Here is a 23,640-nt window from a genome sequence, read left to right on the forward strand (position 1 = left end):
TATATATATATATATATATATATATATATATATATATATATATATATATATATATATATATATATATATATATATATATATATATATATATATATATATGTATATATATATATAATTTATTATTAGATTAAAACCAATATTTTTAGCTTTTCCACTTTTTTATTTGACCAGCGACCGGGTTTCGTCGTTACCGACACCACCAGTCTGATGATGTCGGTAACGACGAAACCCGGTCGCTGGTCAAATAAAAAAGTGGAAAAGCTAAAAATATTGGTTTTAATCTAATAATAAATTAAAAATGCAATTCCATCACGAAGTGTCAGTGGATAATATAAATCTATTATATATATATATATATATATATATATATATATATATATATATATATATATATACTATATATATATATATATACTATAGGTACTATTAAATAAATATTAGAGGGAAAGATCACGAAAATTATTTTTACCCCCCCTCTTTTACACTACGGAGGTGGACGTTTTATTGCGATGACATTAATGTAGATAGATTACCGATTTCAAAATGACAAAGTCTTAAGAAATAAAAATACAGAAGTAAACATGAATTTGTCTACACTTCGTTGTTAATCTTTCGATTGGAATACCACTGTAGGAAATCTCGCATACACTTGTTGCAAAAGAAAAATATCCAAGCAAGAAAAATGATACGTAAAAATGATGGCGTACATAAAGCACGAGGATTAAAAAAGTTATAGGTACTTTTAAACATTCATCCATACCGTGATGGTACATAGGGCACAATAATGGATCGACGCAGTGTTAACTTTTCATCATTTAATATATGAGGGCAAAGTGTTGAGTCTTAAGTTCAATATAATATTTTGATTGTTATGCGTCTCAGAATGATTTGTGGGACTGGTTTGGACAGAGGTACCTAGAAGGATATCTTGAACGGTAATTGTACAGAAGAAATTAGAAAGATTATTCAGATTTCAGTTAGAAAAACCGAGATACTCGTGTCGTTCCGATATCCGAGATAGTCGTGGGTTCATGTCATATATTTTTTTAATGATTAAAAATAATAATTAATGAACTGGCAGTGCATAGAGTCTTAATACCAAGTGTGATATATGGAACTGAAGCATGCAGTTCGTAAAAGAAGGCTGAAAGTCGACCAAATGCAGATGCAATCAAACAAAGCTGCGGAAAAACGATACATTATGGATGTTTGAATAGAGAAGTAGGAAAATAATGAAGAATGACGTTTTTTACAACGGAAAAAACCACAATGCCTCTACTTTTAGAGGCTTGTCTGCGAGTAGGATAGGAAGGATAGGGAAGATTAATGTAAAAATGCATTAAAAACACTCAGACTAATTGAAAATAAATCTTTCTTGAATTTATTTTGCAATTGGTAAGAATCGAATCCAGGTCACAAATTTTGCAGTGAAGTACCCAACTACGAAACGGTGTCTGCTGAGATAAATACTATCGTTACAATTAAGAAAAGAGTATTGAGATGGTTTGGACGTGTGGAAAGAATGAGTGAAGATAGAATGGTAAATCAAAAACACGAGGAGATTGTAATTGTCCAGGAAAACATGTCATAATTAATTATTTCATATACTTGAATTTGGTTAGGTCAGGAGTCGTCAGGAATAATCAATGTGGGGAGATCCATGAATGTGGAATGCGAAGAATTTTGGCGGAGTGATTTGTCGTTCTATTTTCCCTGCGTACCTCTGCGGGGAAGTGGCGTGATGGTTTGTTAATAAACTGGACCCTCAATTATTGCAACTATTATTTAAAAGATTTTCACAAAGATGTACATACAATACATGTACATGTTGATACAATGTCTTCAATGAAATATATAAAGAAAAAAATTCTTCCGAAATAGATTTCATCTAAAACTATACAGTTGTACCTAAGGATATGTAAATCATTATTTTGAGCATTTGATGAGCGTAGTATGAGTAGAAAATACATTAGAATGAAGCAATCAATGCAAAAGTATTTAAAAGCTTTAAAATACTCAATAGAATACACATATAGGTTTGCTGTCTGTCCTAGCATTAGTATTACTCAACACATTTCAGTGCCTGTTAATTATAATACTTGTGCTGATGATATATCCTTTTTTAAGAACATCGTCTTTGTTTTTCTTGATTTAAAATTTTTATGTCGAATAATAAATTATAAAAAATTTGGAGGATTCTTAAAAAACTAAAAAAAAAGATGTTAATTTATTTGCACTAGTATGGCCTAAACATTCAATAATTTAATGTATAAATAATAAAGAAATTATAATTATATATATATATATATATAATTCTGTTTAAACTGTAGTAATATATAAATTTCTTAAAATACCTACAACTTATAAGTGAGATTGTTAAATACATATCATTGTTAACTTGCTATTCTGCTGAAGAATTCGTGTAATGAACAGGTTTCTATTTATCAATAAAATAGTGCAATATGAGATGAGCTTTCGGCCTCATCCCTCGGCATGAAAGCCTTCGCGTGTTGCCTTCGTGCCGGGATAACACGGCCTAATCAGTGTTAGTGCAGGGAGGGGGGGAGGGGGCAGGCTCCGCAGGAGGGGGCCGGGTAGGGAGGCAGCGCTCGGATCGCAGTGCCCGGGTGACTGTCCCCACGACAGCAAGGCGAGCGCGGTTTCGTGGTCTCTCGATTGTTTACGCCAGCCGAAAGTTTTATTTTATCTTTCAAAAACACCCCGAAAGTGAATGATAAAGTACTATTTAAATTTACCTACGGCTTGCTGAAGTTCTTTTTCGATATTCGTTGTCGGTCTCGCCAATCCGGGCTCGGTATTTAGTTAATTGTATTCGATATTTATGACAGTGTTGCGTGCGCGGCGGATGGTGCTCCGGAATCTGCGTTGCCGTGACTCGAGACTTTCGTCCCGAGTTCTCGCGGACTTTTGATCGTTAAGAACCAATTCTTATCTCTCGATTGTGTTTTATAATTTCTCGTGACACAGTTTTAATAAAAGAAAATATAAGTGATTTCGCGGAAGCGGGCGGTCAGCCGCCATGTTGTGAGAGCGGGACAACACACACGAGGCGCTCACTCCCGAGCTCCCCGCTTCACCCCGCGGTGTCTCCAGCCGCCGCCCCCGCGGTCCGGGAGGCTGAGTCGCGTGGTATCTCGTGAAATTTCTTACAAGTCTCGCGCGTGCGGTATGAGCGATCGTCTCTAGCGCGAGTTTCCGCGATCGAACAGTGATATATACAGAACCATCGGGATAAACATGAGCGAGCGTGTCGTGGCTCTAGCCTGCCGTCGATAGCGTCACAGATGCTGCGAGGGTGCCTGCTGCTGCTGGCGGTGGTGGGTCTGGGTACAGGCCTGCCGCCACCCGCGCCGCCCCTGCCGCCGCTGTCGCCGCAGATGCAATCCCGGGCGGTGGACACCCGTGTAACGCTAGAAATTCCCGAAGGGAGGCCCCGTGGCTCTCCCGTGGGATACATTCCCACCAAACCAGGCTTCACTTACCGCTTCAACGAACCTCCTTCAGAATTTACCTTGGATCCAAACACTGGAGAAATACGAACAGATTCCGTGTTGGACAGAGAAGTTCTGGAAAATGACCGATACGATCTCGTGGTTTTGTCCAGTCAGCCGACATATCCAATTGAAGTGAGGATAATGGTTACGGATGTGAACGACAATCCGCCGGAGTTTCCAGAATCCAGCATTGCAGTTGCATTTTCTGAAAGCTCGGGGCCTGGAACGCGTTTACTCCTAGATGCTGCTACTGACAAGGATACTGGGGCGAATGGAGTTTCTGATGATTATAAAATAATCGAAGGAAACCACGATGACAAATTTCGTTTAGCCCTCACTGCTAATCCCAGCGGTGAAACATCATATTTACACTTGGAAACGACTGGAAAGTTGGATAGAGAAATTCGAGGATTTTATATTTTAAACATTTCTGCTCGTGATGGTGGTGATCCTCCAAAACGTGGCTTTCTTCAAGTTAATGTGACTATTTTAGACGTGAATGATAATCCACCAATTTTCGATCACAGCGATTACATTGTATCTTTAAACGAAAGCGTGCCACCCGGTACACCAGTGCTTCAAGTAACTGCTACTGATAGTGATTTAGGTGACAACAGTAAAATTACATATTACTTAGCCGATACAGAAAGACAGTTTACCGTAGATCCGGAGTTAGGAGTGATATCTACTACAGAAATTTTAAACTGTCCCCAGCAAAATTGTCAAACCATCGCTCGTCACGGAAGTTCATGTCCAAAAAGTTGTGTTTTTACTGTGTTTGCTAGAGATCATGGTTCACCCAGACAAGATGGTCGAACTTATGTAACTGTCAACCTAGTGGATGCAAATGATCATGATCCAGTTATTAAATTTCGGTATTTTCCAGCAACTGCAAACTTTGCAACAGTTGATGAAAATGCGATTAATGGTTCCGTTGTTGCAGCGATGTCAGTCGTAGATGTGGATGAAGGACTCAACGGTGACACAGAAATAAAAATTATTTCTGGTAACGAACTGAATCACTTTCGTTTAGAATACACCCCGAGCTTTGATATTGTGCGCGTTAATGGTGTATTAGATAGGGAAGAAATAAGCAAATACAATTTGAGTGTAGTGGCTACGGATAAAGGTACTCCGCCTAGAACAGCGACTGCATTTCTTATTATTCACGTGAACGATGTGAATGATCACGAACCAGTATTTGAAAAGTCTGAATATTCCACGATCTTGAGTGAACTCGCACCACCGGGAACTTATGTAGCTGGAATTACGGCAACTGACGAAGATTCTGGAGTTAATGCCGAAATATTTTATGCATTCACATCTGGAAATGACAACCAATGGTTTGCAATCGATACTGTCTCAGGTCTCATCACAACACGTGCTGCTTTGGATAGAGAAGTTCAAGGGACTGTTGAGCTTAAAGTGTCTGCTCGTGATGGTGGTCCAAATCCTAAATGGGCATATACTCAACTCAAAGTTACAATTTTGGATGAGAATGATGAAGCTCCTCAATTTTCTCAAACTTTTATAAATGTAAGTTTATCAGAAAATACTCCACCTCACACTCTTGTAGCAATGCTTACCGCAGCAGATCACGATCAGGGAACGAATGGTTCAGTTACGTACACTTTGCAATCAGATGTACAGCAAAAATATCCCGATACTTTTGCTCTAGATTCTTTAACTGGTCAACTCACTACAAAGTTGCAATTGGATCGTGAAAAAATATCAGAGTATGAAATTCATGTCATAGCAAAAGACCAAGGTTTTCCTCCTCAGTCGTCAACCGCAACCGTTTTTCTGAGCGTTCAAGACATTAACGATAATAGCCCAGAGTTTTACCCGCAAAGGTATTTTCTAACTGTCGCCGACGATATGCCTAAAGGTACTTCCTTATTGAAAATATCAGCATCTGATATGGATGATGGCGATAATGCAATTATTATATACAATTTGGAAAGTGGTGGTGAAGGACTATTTTCTGTTGATAAATGGAGTGGTGTTATAACACTTCAAGGAAATTTAAGAAATGTTCAAAAACCTCTTTATAAACTTACAATTTCCTCAAAAGATCGAGGTGAAAGAAGGGCTGTTGAAGATGCTGTAGTAGATATTATAAAAGAATCGTATATGGAAGAGTTGGTGTTTGATCCATATGGAGGGTATGATCTTCAAATCATAGAAGATAGTGGAAAAAATAACGCTCATATAGGCAGAGAAGTAGGAATTGTGCGTGTAAGAAGTTTTAGCGATACTATTACTTATACAATTATTTATGGTGATATAAAACACGTATTCAAAATTGATGAGCATACCGGCCGCATCACAACTGCAAGTAATATTGATCGTGAAGACAAAATGATGTACAGTTTGACCGTAGTCGCTCGATCGGGACTAGCATATGGAAAAACCATTGTGAATATATCCGTATTAGATGTAAATGACAATCATCCAGTATTTCCAAAAGACAAGGATGAAGTGCGTATTCCGGAAAATACGGCAGTGGGGCAGGAAATATATTTTGCAAGAGCTAGAGATCGAGATTCTGGTATAAATAGTACAGTGACTTATTCACTGACATACAATTTGGATGAACAGTTCAGAATTTCAGAAGCAACTGGAGTTATTTATTTGAATAGACCAATACGATCTGAACCTGGTACAACATTGTCAATTGAAGTGACGGCTAGTGATGGAGGTAGTCCACCATTATCTTCAAAGCATTCAATCATCGTTATGGTAGAAGACGTTAATGACCATACTCCAGTTTTTGATCACACATCTTATGAAACCTCATTACTCGAATCGACCCCAGTAAATGAAAGATTCTTTGCCCTTTCTGCAACGGATACAGATTTAAGACTAAATGGAAGAGTAACTTATTATATTTCAGAGGGCAATGCTGAAGGAAAATTTGGAATATTTCCAGATGGGTATCTTTATGTCAAAAGTCCTCTCGATAGAGAAGATAAAGATTATTATTCACTAACAGTAACTGCTAGTGACCAAGGGAACCCCCCTAGAAGTTCACAAGTACCCGTGGTTATTCATGTCATTGACGAAAACGATAACAGCCCTGAATTTACAAATTCGACATTCACTTTTAGTATTCGAGAAAATGAGCCACCTGATTCCTTTGTTGGAAAATTACTGGCCACAGACCGTGACATTGGAAGAAATGCAGAATTAATATTTTCTTTATCGAGCGCACAAACCGATTTCGCAATCGATCCAAGAAACGGTTTTATAAAAACTTTACACGTATTCGATCGAGAAGCGCTCATGACGTTGACGGGCCAAAATCTGATTTCTTTGGAAGCAACAGTCACAGATAATGGAATGACCAAACTTCGAGATAAAGTAAAAGTAAACATTTTTATTACGGATGTGAATGATAATCCTCCTAAATTCCTTAGAACACCATATAAAGTTCAAATATCCGAAGGATCTCCAATAGGAACTCAAGTTGTAAGAGTATACACAATTGACGCTGATGAGGGTTTAAATGGTGATGTATTTTATTCTCTCAATGAAGGAAATGATGAAGGAAAATTTACGATCGATGAAGCGACCGGTCAACTATCACTAGCTAAGCAATTGGATCGTGAATCTGTTCCAAAATACGAATTAACAGTCGTTGCCCATGATGCTGGCCTACAGCAACGTCTCAGTTCATCAACGGTTGTTGTCGTTGAAGTATTGGATGAAAACGATAATGCACCAGAGTTCACGCAAACAGAATCGAGAATATCAGTGAAAGAAACAACACCAGTGACAACAGAGTTGATGCAATTCAAAGCAACTGATGCAGATCTAGGCATAAACAGTGAAATAACTTTTTCTATTTCCTCGGGTAATAGAAAAGATTCATTTAGTGTAGATTCACTAACGGGAATATTGTTTTTACATAAACCTTTAGATTACGAAGACTTGACATCGTACGTTTTAAATATTACGGCATCGGATGGTGGAAATCCACGTCTATCGACAACTATACTATTTTCCGTCGCTGTGATAGACGCCAACGACAACCCCCCAAGTTTTCCTAACACGGCAATTGTTCGACAAATCCGCGAAGGGATACCAGTTCATACACCTATTGTCACTGTCACAGCAGAAGATCCGGATTCTGGTATAAATGGAAAGGTTACTTACGCTATAGCCCATCAAGAGCCAGATGATTCTAATCGTCATTTTGGGATAAATGCAGCTACTGGTGTTATTCATACATTACTACCGATAGATAGAGAAACAATCGATACGTTCCGATTAACTGTCGTCGCTTCTGATCGTGCACAACCAGAATCAGCTCGACTTTCCGCTGAAAAACTTGTTACAGTAATTGTGGAAGACATAAACGACAATGCTCCTATTTTTGTTTCTATGAATGCCGCTGTGCTTCCGACTCAAGACGCTAAGGTTGGTCAAGCCAGAGACGGGACGGTAATAATGAATGTTTTCGCCAGGGATCTGGACTCTAGTACCAACGGTTTAGTCACTTACGAATTGGTTTCCGGCAATACGGAGCTTTTCCGCTTACATAGAAGTTCGGGTGCTTTGTCCTTGCGTAGATCGGGTGGAAGAGCCGAGCCTCGGTATCGGCTAGCCGTAAAAGCGACAGATGAGGCGGTTCAAAGTGAGAGGCGTAGTACGGATGACTATATAACTGTCATCTCTACAGGGCCATCAGGCCTAGGTCCCGTATTCGAAAGTCCTTCTATGGAAGGAAGCGTGTATGAAAATGAAGCGGCCGGGACAAGTATTCTAACAGTGCGCGCTCGACTCGAGGGAGCCGAAGTAGAGTTCTATGTGACTAATGTAACAGATGGAAGAAAGCAGGTTGATCGACTATTCGATATCGACCCTCGTCTGGGCATTTTGTCCACAGCAGCGCCATTGGATCGAGAAGCTGCACCGTTCTACAATGTGGAGGTGTACGCAATAGCTGTCACCGGTACCATACGGACTTCTAGTGCTAAGGTAATTGGAAATCAAATATTTTAATATGAAAACATATATATCCTCAAAGAACGTGTGTATTTTTAAGAGTAAATAATAACAAGAATTGCAGAATATTGAATCGAGATTATTCATTCAAAACTTACTAGTTGCAAATTATAGTAGATATGTATACGGGTATTATCATTGCCATTGCGTGATTTTTTATTACATTAAAAAATAGGAAAATTTTCTGTAGGTCGAATTTGTACTTCAGTTTTCAAGTTATTTCAAAACTTAAAGTTCAAGGGCTCATTTTACTATTGGATACTTATAATATATGACGTATTTTTTGATTTTATATTTTTCGTAACGTCGGGTTACGTTATTTTGTACATTAAGGTTTCTTACATACTCGTATTTATATTTGCCAGTAAAGTAATAAATTGCTAGTACTTTGCCGGGCTCTATTCAAACAAATCGTAACAATAACTCGAATTGTCTCATAAAATGGAAATATTATTCATTGTTGAGAATTGATTGGCTGAGGCCTACATCGACGCTTCCCTCGAGTTTACATACTCTACATAGATATTGCGGCTTATAGCGCCACGAAAGAAGTGATGCGCACGACCACAGCTTGATTTACAATCGAAATAATTGAGGAGTATGAAATATAACATATTTATTAAAATACATTGAACCTAATACAACATTGTACTGATACGGGAATATTGTATTGGTACGGTTTATTCAATTAGTATGTTTAATTAATGTATGTAAGTTGATCGATTTTTTCTACTTACATGTGTAAGCTTAACAGTACATATGTACTGTTAAGCTATTGTTATATCGTATATTAAATGAAAAAAAATATTTTCAGGAACAATTTATTTTGAAACTTAATCCAAATGTTAAATAAATTATAATTTTGATTTGGCGTTTAATTTGTAGAACTCGATTTTAATTTATGTATGAATTTTTATTATTTATTGATTCGGAATGACATGATTATTTTATTAAAATTAAAGACTAATTGATAAAGTGTAAACACTAATTAAATTAATTAATTAATTAAAATTAAACACTAATTGATAAATTGATAAAGTGGATTATTCAAGTGTTTAATTTTAATAAAATAAAATATGAATTCTTAAATAAAAACAGATTTTTGAGTCTACTAAGTTATATTTTATTAAAAAACACATAAAAATTAATATTGTGACAATTGTTCCGCCTTGTTATGGCATTTTCAAACGAATGTCATTCGTGTTTGATTTAAAACTTGATACAATGCCATTACTAGGCGAAACAATTGTAACAATATTAAAATTTGTGTATTTTTTAAAAATGAAATACAACTTAGTAGACTCAAAAAAATCTATGTTTGATTTAAAACTTGATACATAAAATATTTTTGAAACGTTTTTCTAAGTTTTTGTTCATTTATCATGATTTTAATTCGTTCAAATCCAAAAAATTTTTTTGGACTAATATATTTTTAAGGTTTAAAAATTTCTGGTATTCAAATACACACAATAATGATTTAATATCATTACTGCCAAACAAAATCAATGCATGAAAAAAAACTGATATTCAAAATATAGATGATAACTTTAAAAATATCATGAAACCCAAATAATGTCGACACTTTATAATAAATTTAATTCTGAAATACACAAAATAACGATGAAATTATCATTAATATCAAGCAATATCGATAATTTTCGAAATAAAAAAAAGATCTAAAAATATACATTATATTGATTACTTTAAAAAAATAAACAATTAATTAAATAAAATATTATTACACACCCGAACAATATCAAGCTACCTAATTTTAAAAAATCTGTCTCAAATATTAATATGATAAAGCAAAGCTTAGTTAAGCAAAATTAAAATTAGTATTGTGGTTTTGATAATACGAGTAAATATGTTAGGTAGTATTCGAAAAATACTTACTAAGTTAAAGTAAATTTTGCAATGGATAAATATTATATTACCTGAAAGTTACTGCTGAATCAATTGATGAAAAGTTTCAACAAGTTAGTAATACCACATTAATTTTAATATTGTTGAAGTTTTAACTTGGCTATTTAAATACGCAATTGTTATTTTTTAATGCCCAATAATTTATTATTATTTTTAGATTTGAGTGGGTTAGTTCTTATTTTTAATACCTTCTAACATCTTCATACGAACTAGTAATATTACATATTCATCAAAATGAAACTTTATTTTTGAAAAATAATATTATAAAATAACAATTTGAACATGCTGTCTTTTCTCGTTATTTTCTCAATAATTAACATTTTTTAAAAATCTCATAAAGAGGAGCTTTTGTGAAATACGGAAATGTATAATTAAAATATTAAACTACATATGTGATATAAATATATATAAATTTAAAGATAAACATTTGTAAATCTTTTTCGTACGTGTCCTGCCTTTATCAGGCAGTAAATCAAGAGCCAGACCAAAGATGCATTATTTTCCCCGCGACATTGTCACGAGAATTGTTATGCAAATGGCGCCTGTTGGTGCTCTGTCTTCAATTAGCGCGCATTGTTACAATATTATAATATACAAGGTTTATATATAAAAGTTACACAATAGCGTCTCGCGGGTTCACGTGCAAAACTCTTGTGTGGTAATACGATAATCTTCTTTTCGAGTGGGCGGATGCAGGATACATCTTTCAGTAGGATGTTTCTTGAATATTTACGCATAAAGTGTTGTTCATTGCAAAAATAAACACAAAACATTTGTAAAAATACCCGGAGCCTCCAGCAAACCTTCTAAAATACTTCAAGCCTGTTTTAAGTAAAAGTTTAACTTTCTTTAACCGATACTGTAAAATCATATCAAAGATATGTATGTAAAAACATATTCGTTCGAATTTTACATATGACATTGAAATATTTTATAAATCAGGTAAATCTACGTTTTACTATTTTAGCCGATACCGACATTTTCATGTGACATACTAGATTTGGAGTTTTAAAAAATATTACCAGCTTATTTTTTACTTATTGAGGATGCAATAAAATAAAATCACATTCTAACTCTCTAGTTTATGTACTATGCAAAAATAAAACATTTTTTAAAAATATGTATTAAAAAAATATATTTTTGAGGAACATGGATATTATTTTATTTCAAATAAAATACATTTTTGATGTGTGTACAGGACGATGTGCGGAATTATTCTATAGAAATTATTTATGAATATTTCTTTACAGTTAATGTTTTACAATTTTAAAAATATATGTAATTCAAGTGGAATAAAATGATTTAACTATAAAATACAATTTAAAATAAATTGTAAGATCGCTTTGATTTGATTAATGGAAACATACAAATTTCGAGAACTACGATGAGAATATCTGTAGTTCTCGAAACTAGTCGTGTTTTCAATAATAAACTCCAATGTAGTCTTTTACGTGAGTTATTATTATTTTTTATTGAAAGAAATTGACTTATGGATAAATAAAACGCGTTTAAAATATACAAAAAAAAATGTTAATGCGAAATAAGCCAGATGGTAAAAAAGGTATAGTAAATTTATGCTGTATTTTACACTATAAAGGAGATAATAAATAAACATATAAAATCCCCCTTTTTATTCAACTTATCTGCTTCGTAAGGTATGCGCATGCTCTCAATAAGCATACGTGCATAGTTTATCTAAAGAATTTGTTAATTGCTTTATTAATTGCTAATGTATTTTTGGTGCCGAAACTGGTTTATTTAACCGGAAAATCCATTACTCTGAACAAACGAGTGGCCAAAGAGCATTTGCGAAAAGTATTTCGATTTTTTTTTATAAAAAAAGGTTCTGATCTAAATATGTGATAAAATTTCTCGAGAACAACTCAATTTAAGTATTAAAAATAATATATTGAGAATATCGAGGAATCCACTAATTTAAATGGCATTTTTAAATCAATTCTAGTGTACCTAATGCGTTTTTTAAGCAGTTTATATGCAACAGTCTTTGAAAAGGGTTAATATAAGAGTATCTAGAAAAATATAAACACAAAACTGGGTTCCAGTTATTATGATCAAGTACTTATTACTATGGTTCATATTATACTAAGTTATTTATTATATTTGTGAAAATATTCCGCAAAAATTATTTGATTTTGTTTAAATTATTTTATGAGATTACAAGAGTCCCGAAGCAGTCAATTTATATAGTTTTAGATTTTACGTATAAATAGATATTCGATAAAGTTTTTGGTTGCTGTTAAACTATTCAAAACGTTTGAAAAATTTGGCACGTTAAAAAATACTGTCACTAGCTTTACTATTTATTCTTAAAATTAAATTAAATTTTTGAAAACTTTAGTCTAAATGCCAAAAATCCATCTTTAGCAAAATACACTTATGGTTACTTACGAAAAACCACTGAATACAATAACCGATGTCTTATTGCAGAGGGTATTTTGATTGATGCAAGTACAGAATATTCCTATAACATGAGAGTTTGAGTTCATCGCAGTATCCACTATGAAAAGGTATTACTCCTATGCCTTGAATTCTTCAACCTCAACAATAGGTACATACCTTCATTTAACTACTAGACATCTTATGGCTTGGGGCGAAATTCAGACACGGCGAAAAAGTGAAGCGATGAAGGTTCATCCACTCGACTCGCTTTAGATGCTTCATCTTGCACATCGCATAAAAAAGCTTTAAGTACATATTCTTGGAAATCATTAAATAGTTTATGACATAAGCAAATTGGAAAATCATTAGTTGCCCGATCTTCCGATCTATTTTATACGCTTTATGCAATACCTTACTCTATTTTTATAATGCAATTAATGATTATATTCACATTATTATGGTATTTTTTCATATTCACATTTTAATATCTCACTGCAACATAAAATAGCTTCAGGGTCCTCGCAGTCGCTGTTGCAGTCTCTTTATCATGGAATAAATCTTCATCAGATTTTGAATATCTATAATTAACAGTAGAGCTACATATTTTTAACACAGGTTTTATATATATATATATATATATATATATATATATATATATATATATATATATATATATATATATATATATATATATATATATATATATATATATATATATATATATATATATATATATATATATATATATATATATATATATATATATATATATATATATATATATATATATATATATATATATATATATATATATATATATATATATATATATATATATATTTATTTATGTAAATATTTATTTATTTATTTATTTATTTTCAAAAAATTGAACTTAATCCAAATAAAGCAACCTTACAGCTTTTTCCACTTTTATTTAAGGCAGCAGTCTGATGATGTCAGTAACAACGAATTCAGGTCACTATAAAAAAGTGTAAAAAGCTATACGAGAATGGCTGTGGTTTCGTTATATATCGTAAAATGTCAGAACAAGACTTAAATCATCCCAAATAAATCAGTTAATCTGTTTATCTACAAACCAATTGATGAAAAACTTTGAACTCGAAGTTTACCAACACACCTCTTAAAACAATTTTTTTCTTAACTCTCAGCTCAAAGATACACGTTGCGTTAGTATATAAATTTATATTTTAAATATTAAAAATTAAATACATGTATTTAGACTACATACTAATAAAATGTTGGTTTAATACAAGTGTTTTTAATAATCAGTATACCATTCCATAAAGTTAATGCCAAATCAATAAATAATACATTTTTCGAATGGTTATCTCACCGGTTTACTATGAAACATGCTTCCGTTATATGGGTTACATTCAACCCCTGAATTATGAGTAAGTTTGACTGCAAATCAAACCACGTGGTAACACAGGAATTGGCAGGAACCAACTGGGAGCATTCCTTCTTTATTGCACTCCGAATTCTTGCAGTTTTGTATCATTTGCATTCCCGTCTCGTTATTAGCGCCCGTTTCTCGCCTGCGCACCTCCTGCCCTTCTAACCTCCCCCCGCCTCACCTTAATTCCCGTCACCCTGCCCTTTCCTTCCTCATTCTCCTTTCCCCTTTCTTACTGTCTCATCCTTCCACGTCGTCTTCCACTAATGAACCAGGCAAATAATTATCATTCACTTCTGTCAAAAGGAAATAAGTTTCACGCGAGGTTTAAAATTATGCGAAATATATAAACAGGCTTCGAAAACTCTACCTTTGAATAGCAAGATTAATTATAAACATTTCATTACATTCATAATACACAAACTTTAGAGTATTAATTATGTTGTATGATAAGATTTTTAAATAAAAAAATGTGTAAAAATATTTGATTGCAATCATTATATTGTTACTCTTTATATTATACTGAAAACAATATAAAGATTGTCATTCAGCTTTACAATATTACTAAAAGTTTTTTTTAATTTTTTGGTTCAAGTCATTGCACTGCACATTTTCATTATTCCACTGGGCATAATATGTACATTAAATAAATAAATATACGACTTTCTAAGAATCAAAACTCATGTTTTACAAAAATTGAGTTTCAGAAATATATACAAGAGTCTCTAATTATTGTCATTAATTACAAATAACGTAATTTTTTATTCTGTTTTTATTGATATCCCAACATAGATTAACGAGCTTTTGAGATGTGAATGAAGAGGATCGAATATGGTTATTTGGTGGTTTAAGCAATCATATATTATTATTTGTATGGAAACATAATATTAATTATTTCTCAAATCATTGGATGACATAAGCTGATGCAAACTTTGATATTGACTAAGATAAGTGGATATACATGTAACGCTACGTTTAATAATTTTACACTTTTTTCCTAATTTATGTAGAATTTGAAATTTTGAGTTTTGATTCTGAGGCACTACAGCTGCCAAAAGAAAGAGAACAATTATCGAAACGATGAATTCACATTTATAGCCCGCTCGATAAAACTATATAGTATTTAAATGTATTCAAATTCCTTGGCATTGATCTCTGTCTCAGTATTATCTATATTATTGTAATTTTGTAAGTTTGTAATTGTATAGTGGATAGTGATTTTAATGTAGAAAAATTAGTAAAAATGACACATTAATGCCAACTGTATATTTATAGTAAAAAAAACGAGTCCACTTTGATTATGAAAAAAATAAGAATGAAAATAAAAATCCCAAAAATCGAAAAATTAAAGATCAAATGAACCCAATAATAAAGAACGCTAATAATTACATCATGGGCACAGCAGGATATGAACGCTACAAATATTGTAAATTTTATAAGAAATTCAATTATCTTTAATTTTTTAATCGAATACAAATTTTATTGAAATATTTATTTACAAATATTCCGGAAATAATTCATTTAATGGGATGCAGAAGTTTTATGATACGCACTACAAAGTAGGAAGGTAGCTTAAGATTTTTGTTGAATTTGGTATATCCTCTGATAATAAGCAGTTACGACCATTAAATACGAATCAAACATAAACAGAATAAGAAACTCATAGAATGTTACGATGAAGGGACTTATAAAATATTTCAGGCTCGGCTGTGGTCATTACCACCTGCGGGCTTTTGAAATGCCCGAAATGATTTTTGCATAATGAATATTTATGCGCTCCTGAAAAGCGAGTCAATTATTTTTTATGCATATTTTTTAAAATCTAAAGTCGAATATGACTGCAAATTTTAATCGTCATTTTATAGTTTTAACCAGTTTTTATCAAATCTTTACATCGAATGCGGTATTCGAAATGAAATATTATTATTTAATCAACGATCGCAGTTCGATGAAACGCAAATTTGCGGAGATTTAAATGTATTTTTAATACCCATTAAAATTAATTCACGATGTATTCCGCATAGTGAAGTAAAACATTCCTAAATTATTGCACGCGCAGCGTTCACAGGACCATAAAATAAAGTCATTTTGGTTACGTCATATCACCGTCATAAGATTGTTTGTGTTCGAATCATTCAATATATTTAATTGTGTAATAATTTACGTAATAAAATTAAAAAATAAATATAATTACCCATCACGTTCCTTCCCCATTGCGGTAGCTAAAGACGATCAAACGCCACACAACTCCAACTTAGCAAACATTCTTTGCCTATTACACACCATGCAGTTCCTTAAACATACATGCCGGTTATTTCGACCACTTCTTGTACTGTATCTTAGTATTTGAAATAGTTGATCCTGTCAAGTCTTTATTCTTCTATTTCTAACAACATTCCCCTTGTATATACTTACTTAAGCGTCTTTTCTCTATTATTCGTTCTAGGTTAATCTAAACTTAACTTAATGAAAAAACCTTAATTTTATTTTATATTCTAATAAAAAATTGAAGCCGAATTCCATTTTGATTATTTTAATACATTTTGTCGTTCGTCTATGTCATGAATCTTTGTATGTACATATCTAAGAGTGCACATCGTAAAGGTAATGGATTTTTCTACACACTATTCACTTCATCATTTAAAGTGTCCACGCATTGCTGCACACATTGCTGAGTTCACAGGACTAGGCCTACCCACCTCAGCTGCGACCCCCTCCTTTACGGTGTTGGCGTTCATTGTTCATTTGCTGCTCGAAGGATATTATCTCGCATTAGAGTCCAACAAGTTTGCAAACAATGCATAATGATTTAAAGTTACTGGCAGGGAGCCATTGAGTCCAGCGCGACAAACGATATTCCGGCATTGTTTTAATCAGCAGTTGCAATAAATTAGTTGTTTCAATTTCTAAACTGGCCATTACTATATACCATATTCTAATTTACGCAATGATTGTCTAATGTCACTAGAACAGTGAATGCATGTCAGTATCAAAAGGTGTTAAATCAACTAGGTGTCAGCTGTACATATTATAATAAATCGAGTTGTCAAACCTTAAAGCGCTTTCAAAGTTTCAAACATATAAATGTATATAAAATTATAGTTGAATGCAAAAGTAAGACATTTTATTAGCTTGTGTTTTGTTATGATATTTCTTGGTGGAACTACATTTTAAATAATAAAACAACAACCATATAGATTTTCAACTTTTATAATATTTTATCTGACCAGCCTTATTGTGTATGTAAAATATCTCATATAATAAAACAAATAATTTTTTTAGAGTTTTTTTCCGACTTTTATTTTATACGACAAGTGACTAGGTTTTGACAACATCAGACTGGTAACCAGTCTGATGATGAGATATTTTACTTACAAAATAAGTCATGTTTTCGAAATCATGAGTAAGAAAGTAGACACTTTTTTATAGATTTCATTAACTGAATCGTCAGTGAGCAGTCACTTTGTGATAAAATCTATACATTTTTCATTAAAGTTTTACTTAGTAAATACCACTTTTTCTTCAAATCTACTGTGATACTTGTTTCGATGCGTTCCGCATCATTTTCAAACACCGAATTTTCGGTGATCGAAAATGATACGGAATGCATCGAAACACGTGTCACAGTAGATTTTAAGAAATAGTGGTATTTACTAAGTAAATTTTTTTTAAAGTTTAAAATTGAATATATTGTATATCTCTTTGTATACTATGCTGGTAAATATGAAATGAACAATTTTGTATTATTTTGTCGTGTTGTGGTCCCGTAGTTAGTGTCACGGACTCTTGAGCCAGAGTTTCTGGGTTCGAACCCACTCTACTACAATTTGATAAAAAATAATGAACCGCTTACGCTCACATGAACAGTATGAAATTGAAGAATTATTGTAAATAATTGATTCTCATCAGACACTAGATTATTCACCCTACAGAAGATCTATCAATATTATAAGATGAAACATCTATCGTTTATATACGAAAGAAGATGGAAGTCTGAGCATCCCAGGGATTACGACCTGGCATTTGGCTGACTTATCACATTTGTATGTAATGAGTTAATTTAAGAATACTGGGGTTCATTTCGTTCCACAGCGGCAATTGTTGTACAACAAAATAATATTTACAATGAAGGCATAGCGACTTGATGAAATTCCGCACTGACTTTCTCCGCCATTGTAATGCGGCGCAGGCTGTATCAAGCCTGCTCTATCTTATACATATGTATATATACCCAAGTCACCTTCTTTCAACGATCTTGCAGAGTTATTACGTAGATATAGAGATCGATACAATGTAAAATAGGTAGGATTATCATAAAAAGGAGTACGTTTTCATTTGAAACTTAATATTTTATTTCTTGAATGTTTTTCGCAGATACTTTGTGGCACATTTTATGAACTTTATGAAACTAACCTACTTTGTTTTAACCACTTTTTTTTATTATTAGTACACTTTAACCTACCGGTTTCAACAAGAACCTTGTCATTATCGGGGTTTTTTTAAATTATAAAACATTAAAAACATTAAAATATATAAATACTTTAATATCAATTTTAACACTTTTTTGGTGATTTATATTACGGTTATCATAAAATAAAAATAAAATTAACGCATTGATTTACAAAAATACGTTTTTGACATCTCCATAAAAATAAATAAAAATATGAATGTATGGATATTTACAAGGCTTGCAATCTGTCTTAGTCTGGTTAAGTGATCTACACGCGTGTAACATTCACACATCATTCATGATTCACAACCAAAATTCTCAATTTTCGTAAGTCATATGATCAATCTCATGACGTTCCATGACTGAGTTTACAACATCCATAGATGGCTCCTATATAAATCCAATTATAGATGATTTGATTAAGAAATATTTTGCGATGTCAAAAATGTAAAAATAACTCCAAAGTGAGTCCCAGATTTGTAACAAGTATTTGGATACACACAAAATGTTGTTACAAAAATACCTTAAGAAGTGTTCACATAATTTTCGAAAATTATGCATTTAAAAAACATGTTACATTTTTTTTAACCAATCCATCCTTCAGTATTCTTCCTAAGTCTACTTTTCTCCTTTCTTTTCTTCACTTCAAATGTCGAAATATCCTATTAATTTTCATTGTATTATCTGCCCACTTTTATAGTCGATACAATTTAAGTGTAACTAGACCGATACCATTTAAGTTAGCTTGAGATATTATTATATCTATCAATTTGCAAATCGATTGAATAAAATGTTAATAAATAAAATAAATGAAAGTGCTTGCGCTTTTTTTGTATAAAAATAGTGATTGCACGAAATTTGAACATAAAAGTGAAACTTAAACTAGTCACTCCTAAATTGCATTTCTTTACCTGGGTGAATGGATTTCTTAATCACGTAAAACGCATGAATTTTATTTCATTAAGTTGTAAAAAAAAATGTTATTATTAAGTATCTAAATTAAGAAGAAATGAGTGGGTTGTGGTCTAGATATACTCGATGTTGTGAGATATTTTGAACATAAATACTGAAGACTGCATATTTATAGATTTGGCGTTTAATTTATAATAAATAATAATAATAAAACCCTTATCCGCACCCCAATGGTGCATAGGGCACTGCGTCATATAAACGCAGTGTTATCTTGATCGTTTACACATGAAGGAAAGGTGATCAGCCCTCCGCTTCAGGTACCAGTCCACGGTAGTATTGAATAAATATGACAATGAAAAAAATACTTAAATTTATTTACCCCCCTTGGGAATCGAACCCGGGACCTCCAGAACGGTAGCCGAGCGTGCTGACCATTACACTACGGAGGATTAATTTATAGAACTCTATTTTAATTTATGTACTAAATGTCAAATCAAACACTGTTTTTTTTAGTCTTCTAAGTCGTATTTTATTGTTTGAAAAACAAATAAAAATATATTTGTGACATTGTCACAAAACTGAAACTGTCACAAAATTTATTTTTCATGTGTTTTTTAAGCAATAAAATACATCTTAGTAGACTCAAAAAATCAGTTTTTGATTTCACATTTAATACATAAACTTCTCCGCATATTGAGTTTAGCGAGTGAATAAGACTCGGAGGTATTGAATTGAGCTGTAAACACAATAATAGTTCAAACAGCAGATCTAAGTTTATCATTGTGCCATCGCTTCGTTCGTGTGGTAGGGAAGCTGTAGTATAACAGTAAGTCCACTTTCTCCCCGCCTTCATTGGCATACCCATAAATAACCATTTCAGTAATATCATACGGGTGAACGTGATAAACCTTTTGATGGCTGTTTATTGAATAATGGAACGCATACCAGCGATTATAATGACATTTATTCCGCAGACGTGCCTAGCGGATCAACTTTAAAATACCGAACGGAAAATATTACCGTGTATGATACGTCCTATGATAATAATGCTAACAAACAATAGATATCGAAGAAATAAAGCCACGTGGTGATATATGGAGACGATTATTTTTATCTGCATATTGAACCATTGTTATGAACCATACTATAGATACATTCATTTTGATGAGTAATAACTGTCATTTTAAACATACGCTGAATAATTTTTTATTTTTTATTAATTGATCGCTATCTGGCAGTCACTTTGTGGCAAAATCAATTCATTTTTAATTGAAGTTTTACTTTTAAAATACGATTATTACTTAAAATCTAAGCAAAGAGAAGATCGCTAACGTTAGGTCCCCCTAACGTTGGCAATCACTAAGGCAAAGGCTTCGCGATCCTACGCCGTCCGGAACAAGTCCTCCTCTCCTCTCATCCTGGTTCAGTCGCGAATGTTGCGAAGCCACGATGTTCACTTTCTGCTAAAACCACTATATCTTAAAATCTTTCGTTGTCTTTTGACACGACCAGATTTGAGGCTCTGATTTATTTCTGTCCTTCTTTTCTCCCATGCCAAATATTCTCTGTTAGTCATTTTCTTGTAATCCATTCACTCCAAATATCCAACCAACCTTTCGTGATCGTTATTAGTCTTTTCAATGATCCATTTTTAATTAAAAAAATTACTTATTAAACACCACTGTTTCTTAAAATCTACTGGTACACGTGTTTTGATGCATTCCGCATCATTTTCAAACTACGTATACAGTGTTTGAAAATGTTGCGGAATGCACCGAAACACGTGTCATAATAGATTTTAAGAAATAGTGGTATTGAATTAGTAATTTTTTTAATTAAAAATGGTTAGGTTTTACCACAATTGACTGCCGAATAAATCAATGAAATTTTCAATTATCCTCTCATGGCCAAGTATTTCCTTCTTATATCTTCACTTTTAACTCTGCTATACACAGATGGGCTGAGGGAACAGTTTTTTTATTTTGCAAAATGGTTCCAATTGCAAAAGTCAACTCAATGTTTCACATACAAATCCACAATAAAACTGCACTTCCTCATTTAAAAGTAAGTACAAATAGGGCAACACATTTTATGATCATCGTATGCACATACTTCATGCGTATAGTAAGGACGGATTGAGTAGCATTCTTATGCGTCTACGTTGAGAAACTAACTTTACTCAACATAACATAACATCTTGCAAAAGCGGACACTTTATATCAAGAGTGTAAATTGATTAGAAATTGTAGAAATTATTGATGTTTTCTTCATTAGAAATGTGGCGATTTTCATTCCAAAAGACATCAGTAATAAAATACGCATTAGAGATCGATCGACGATCAACTTGAATTTTCGAACTGAAAATAATAAAAAAATAACTCCTAAATGCTCATAAGACAATTTTTATTAACCAGAAAACAAACATCAGTGTTAACACTTTTAATAATTGTTTTTTTTATTCATTTATTAAAAAAAGAGAAATAGGTATTTGTGTTTTTATTATTTACAAAAATATTTCAATTTCATACTATTTCTGTGAGCCTAAGCGGCTCATTATTAGAAATAGGTATCAAATTGTAGTAGAGTGGGTTCAAACCGAGAAACTCTGACTTATATATATATATAAAAAAATATAAATACAAAAAAAGATCCCATAAAGACATGGGGGTATACAATATAATTAAGGTCATAGTAAAGGGCACCGGCAAGAATACAATAGATATTATAAATGAATTATTTTGATATAATTCACGTACTTTTAAAATCCTATAATCATCAGTTAATAAGGTTACTGGACCATGAATATAACGAAAAATAAATATTTTTAAAGAATTCAAACCTGATTAAGAGTCTGACAGTGAAAGGAAGTAAGTGCATTGGACAATTATTCCGAGGCGTTGTTTGCTAATTGGCCACTGAGTGAAAATAGTTCTTGGGGCGTATTAATGATGGCAATAGCCATAGAATATAAATATTAGTGGAACAGACCGATCGAAAGAAAGTTAATACTTGGTTCACGAGACAAACGCAGAACGCCCCGTGAATGGAGATACGTGTACTTTTTATTAATAAGTTACTTTGGAAAAAAAATCTTCCTACAGATAATGAGTTTGAATTGACAACCGGAAACACCCAATTTTCATTGAACCTAAAAAATGGTGAACACCATCCACAATGAGTATTCAATGAATATTCATTGGTATCTGGTTGAATATTTTTACAGCGTGTATTTTAATAAACAAATTATATAAAATCGATCGTTATTGTTTTTGGGATGTAAATACACATTGAACAATAAAGATTGGGATGATCCTTTTGAAGGATTACCAAAATCAAGTGATAGGAACATACACAAACATACAATTATTGTAATGTGTAAGATGTAGTATATACGAGTTTGTAAATATGTGTGTGTGTGTGTGTAAGTAAAAATATAAAAAGCTGCTTTCCGCTATTATTTCATTTGACAAACGACCGTATTTCGTCGGTACCGACATCGTTAGACTACTGATAATGTAACGTCACCCGGTGGTTTGTCAATTAATATAAAAGTGGAAGAGCTATTAAGTTATTCAATGTTTCATATAATATTAACTACAATACATTCAGGAATGACAAGTAATATCAGAATAAAATTTATCTTTAACAAACCCGGAAATATATACAACAAAAACACTTAAATGTTCTGACAGCCTTTTATAAAATAATACGTTTGTATATATATTACTTTGGAAAATAAATTAAACAAATCACCGAAATAATCAAATAAATTATAATTCCTTCCTATATGTTACCGAGATTTAAATTCTCCTCCAAGAAGGTCCGGATAACTGTTAGAGTTAAAATACTGCAGAATTCCACATCTTTAGGCCTACCGCTGCTGTTAGCTTCGCGGTAATTTGCAATATTTCATAATAAACGTTCGGCTGACCACGAGGGACGAAGGAGAAGTGTCACGTTGTTTTGGCGACGCTGTGATTTACCGAACCGGGGGAGCTTGAACTGAACGCGCAACT

The 23,640-nt window shown here is 32.7% G+C and overlaps 1 protein-coding gene across 1 annotated transcript in view; it reads left to right on the top strand.

Moving 5' to 3' along the window:
* Nucleotides 1-2,646: 2,646 nt before the first annotated feature.
* ft (cadherin-related tumor suppressor fat) overlaps nucleotides 2,647-23,640 on the top strand; it is a 289,702-nt gene continuing 268,708 nt past the window's right edge. Inside the window, exon 1 of the mRNA XM_088270108.1 lies at nucleotides 2,647-8,498. Within this exon, the coding sequence (XP_088126234.1) occupies nucleotides 3,306-8,498 (5,193 nt within the window). The 5' untranslated portion in view covers nucleotides 2,647-3,305. The remainder of the gene's footprint in view (nucleotides 8,499-23,640) is intronic.

The sequence above is a fragment of the Brachycentrus maculatus genome, unplaced genomic scaffold, assembly GCF_059751285.1.
Source record: "Brachycentrus maculatus isolate JH-2025_06_01 unplaced genomic scaffold, ASM5975128v1 h1tg000372l, whole genome shotgun sequence".
NCBI lineage: Eukaryota > Metazoa > Arthropoda > Insecta > Trichoptera > Brachycentridae > Brachycentrus > Brachycentrus maculatus.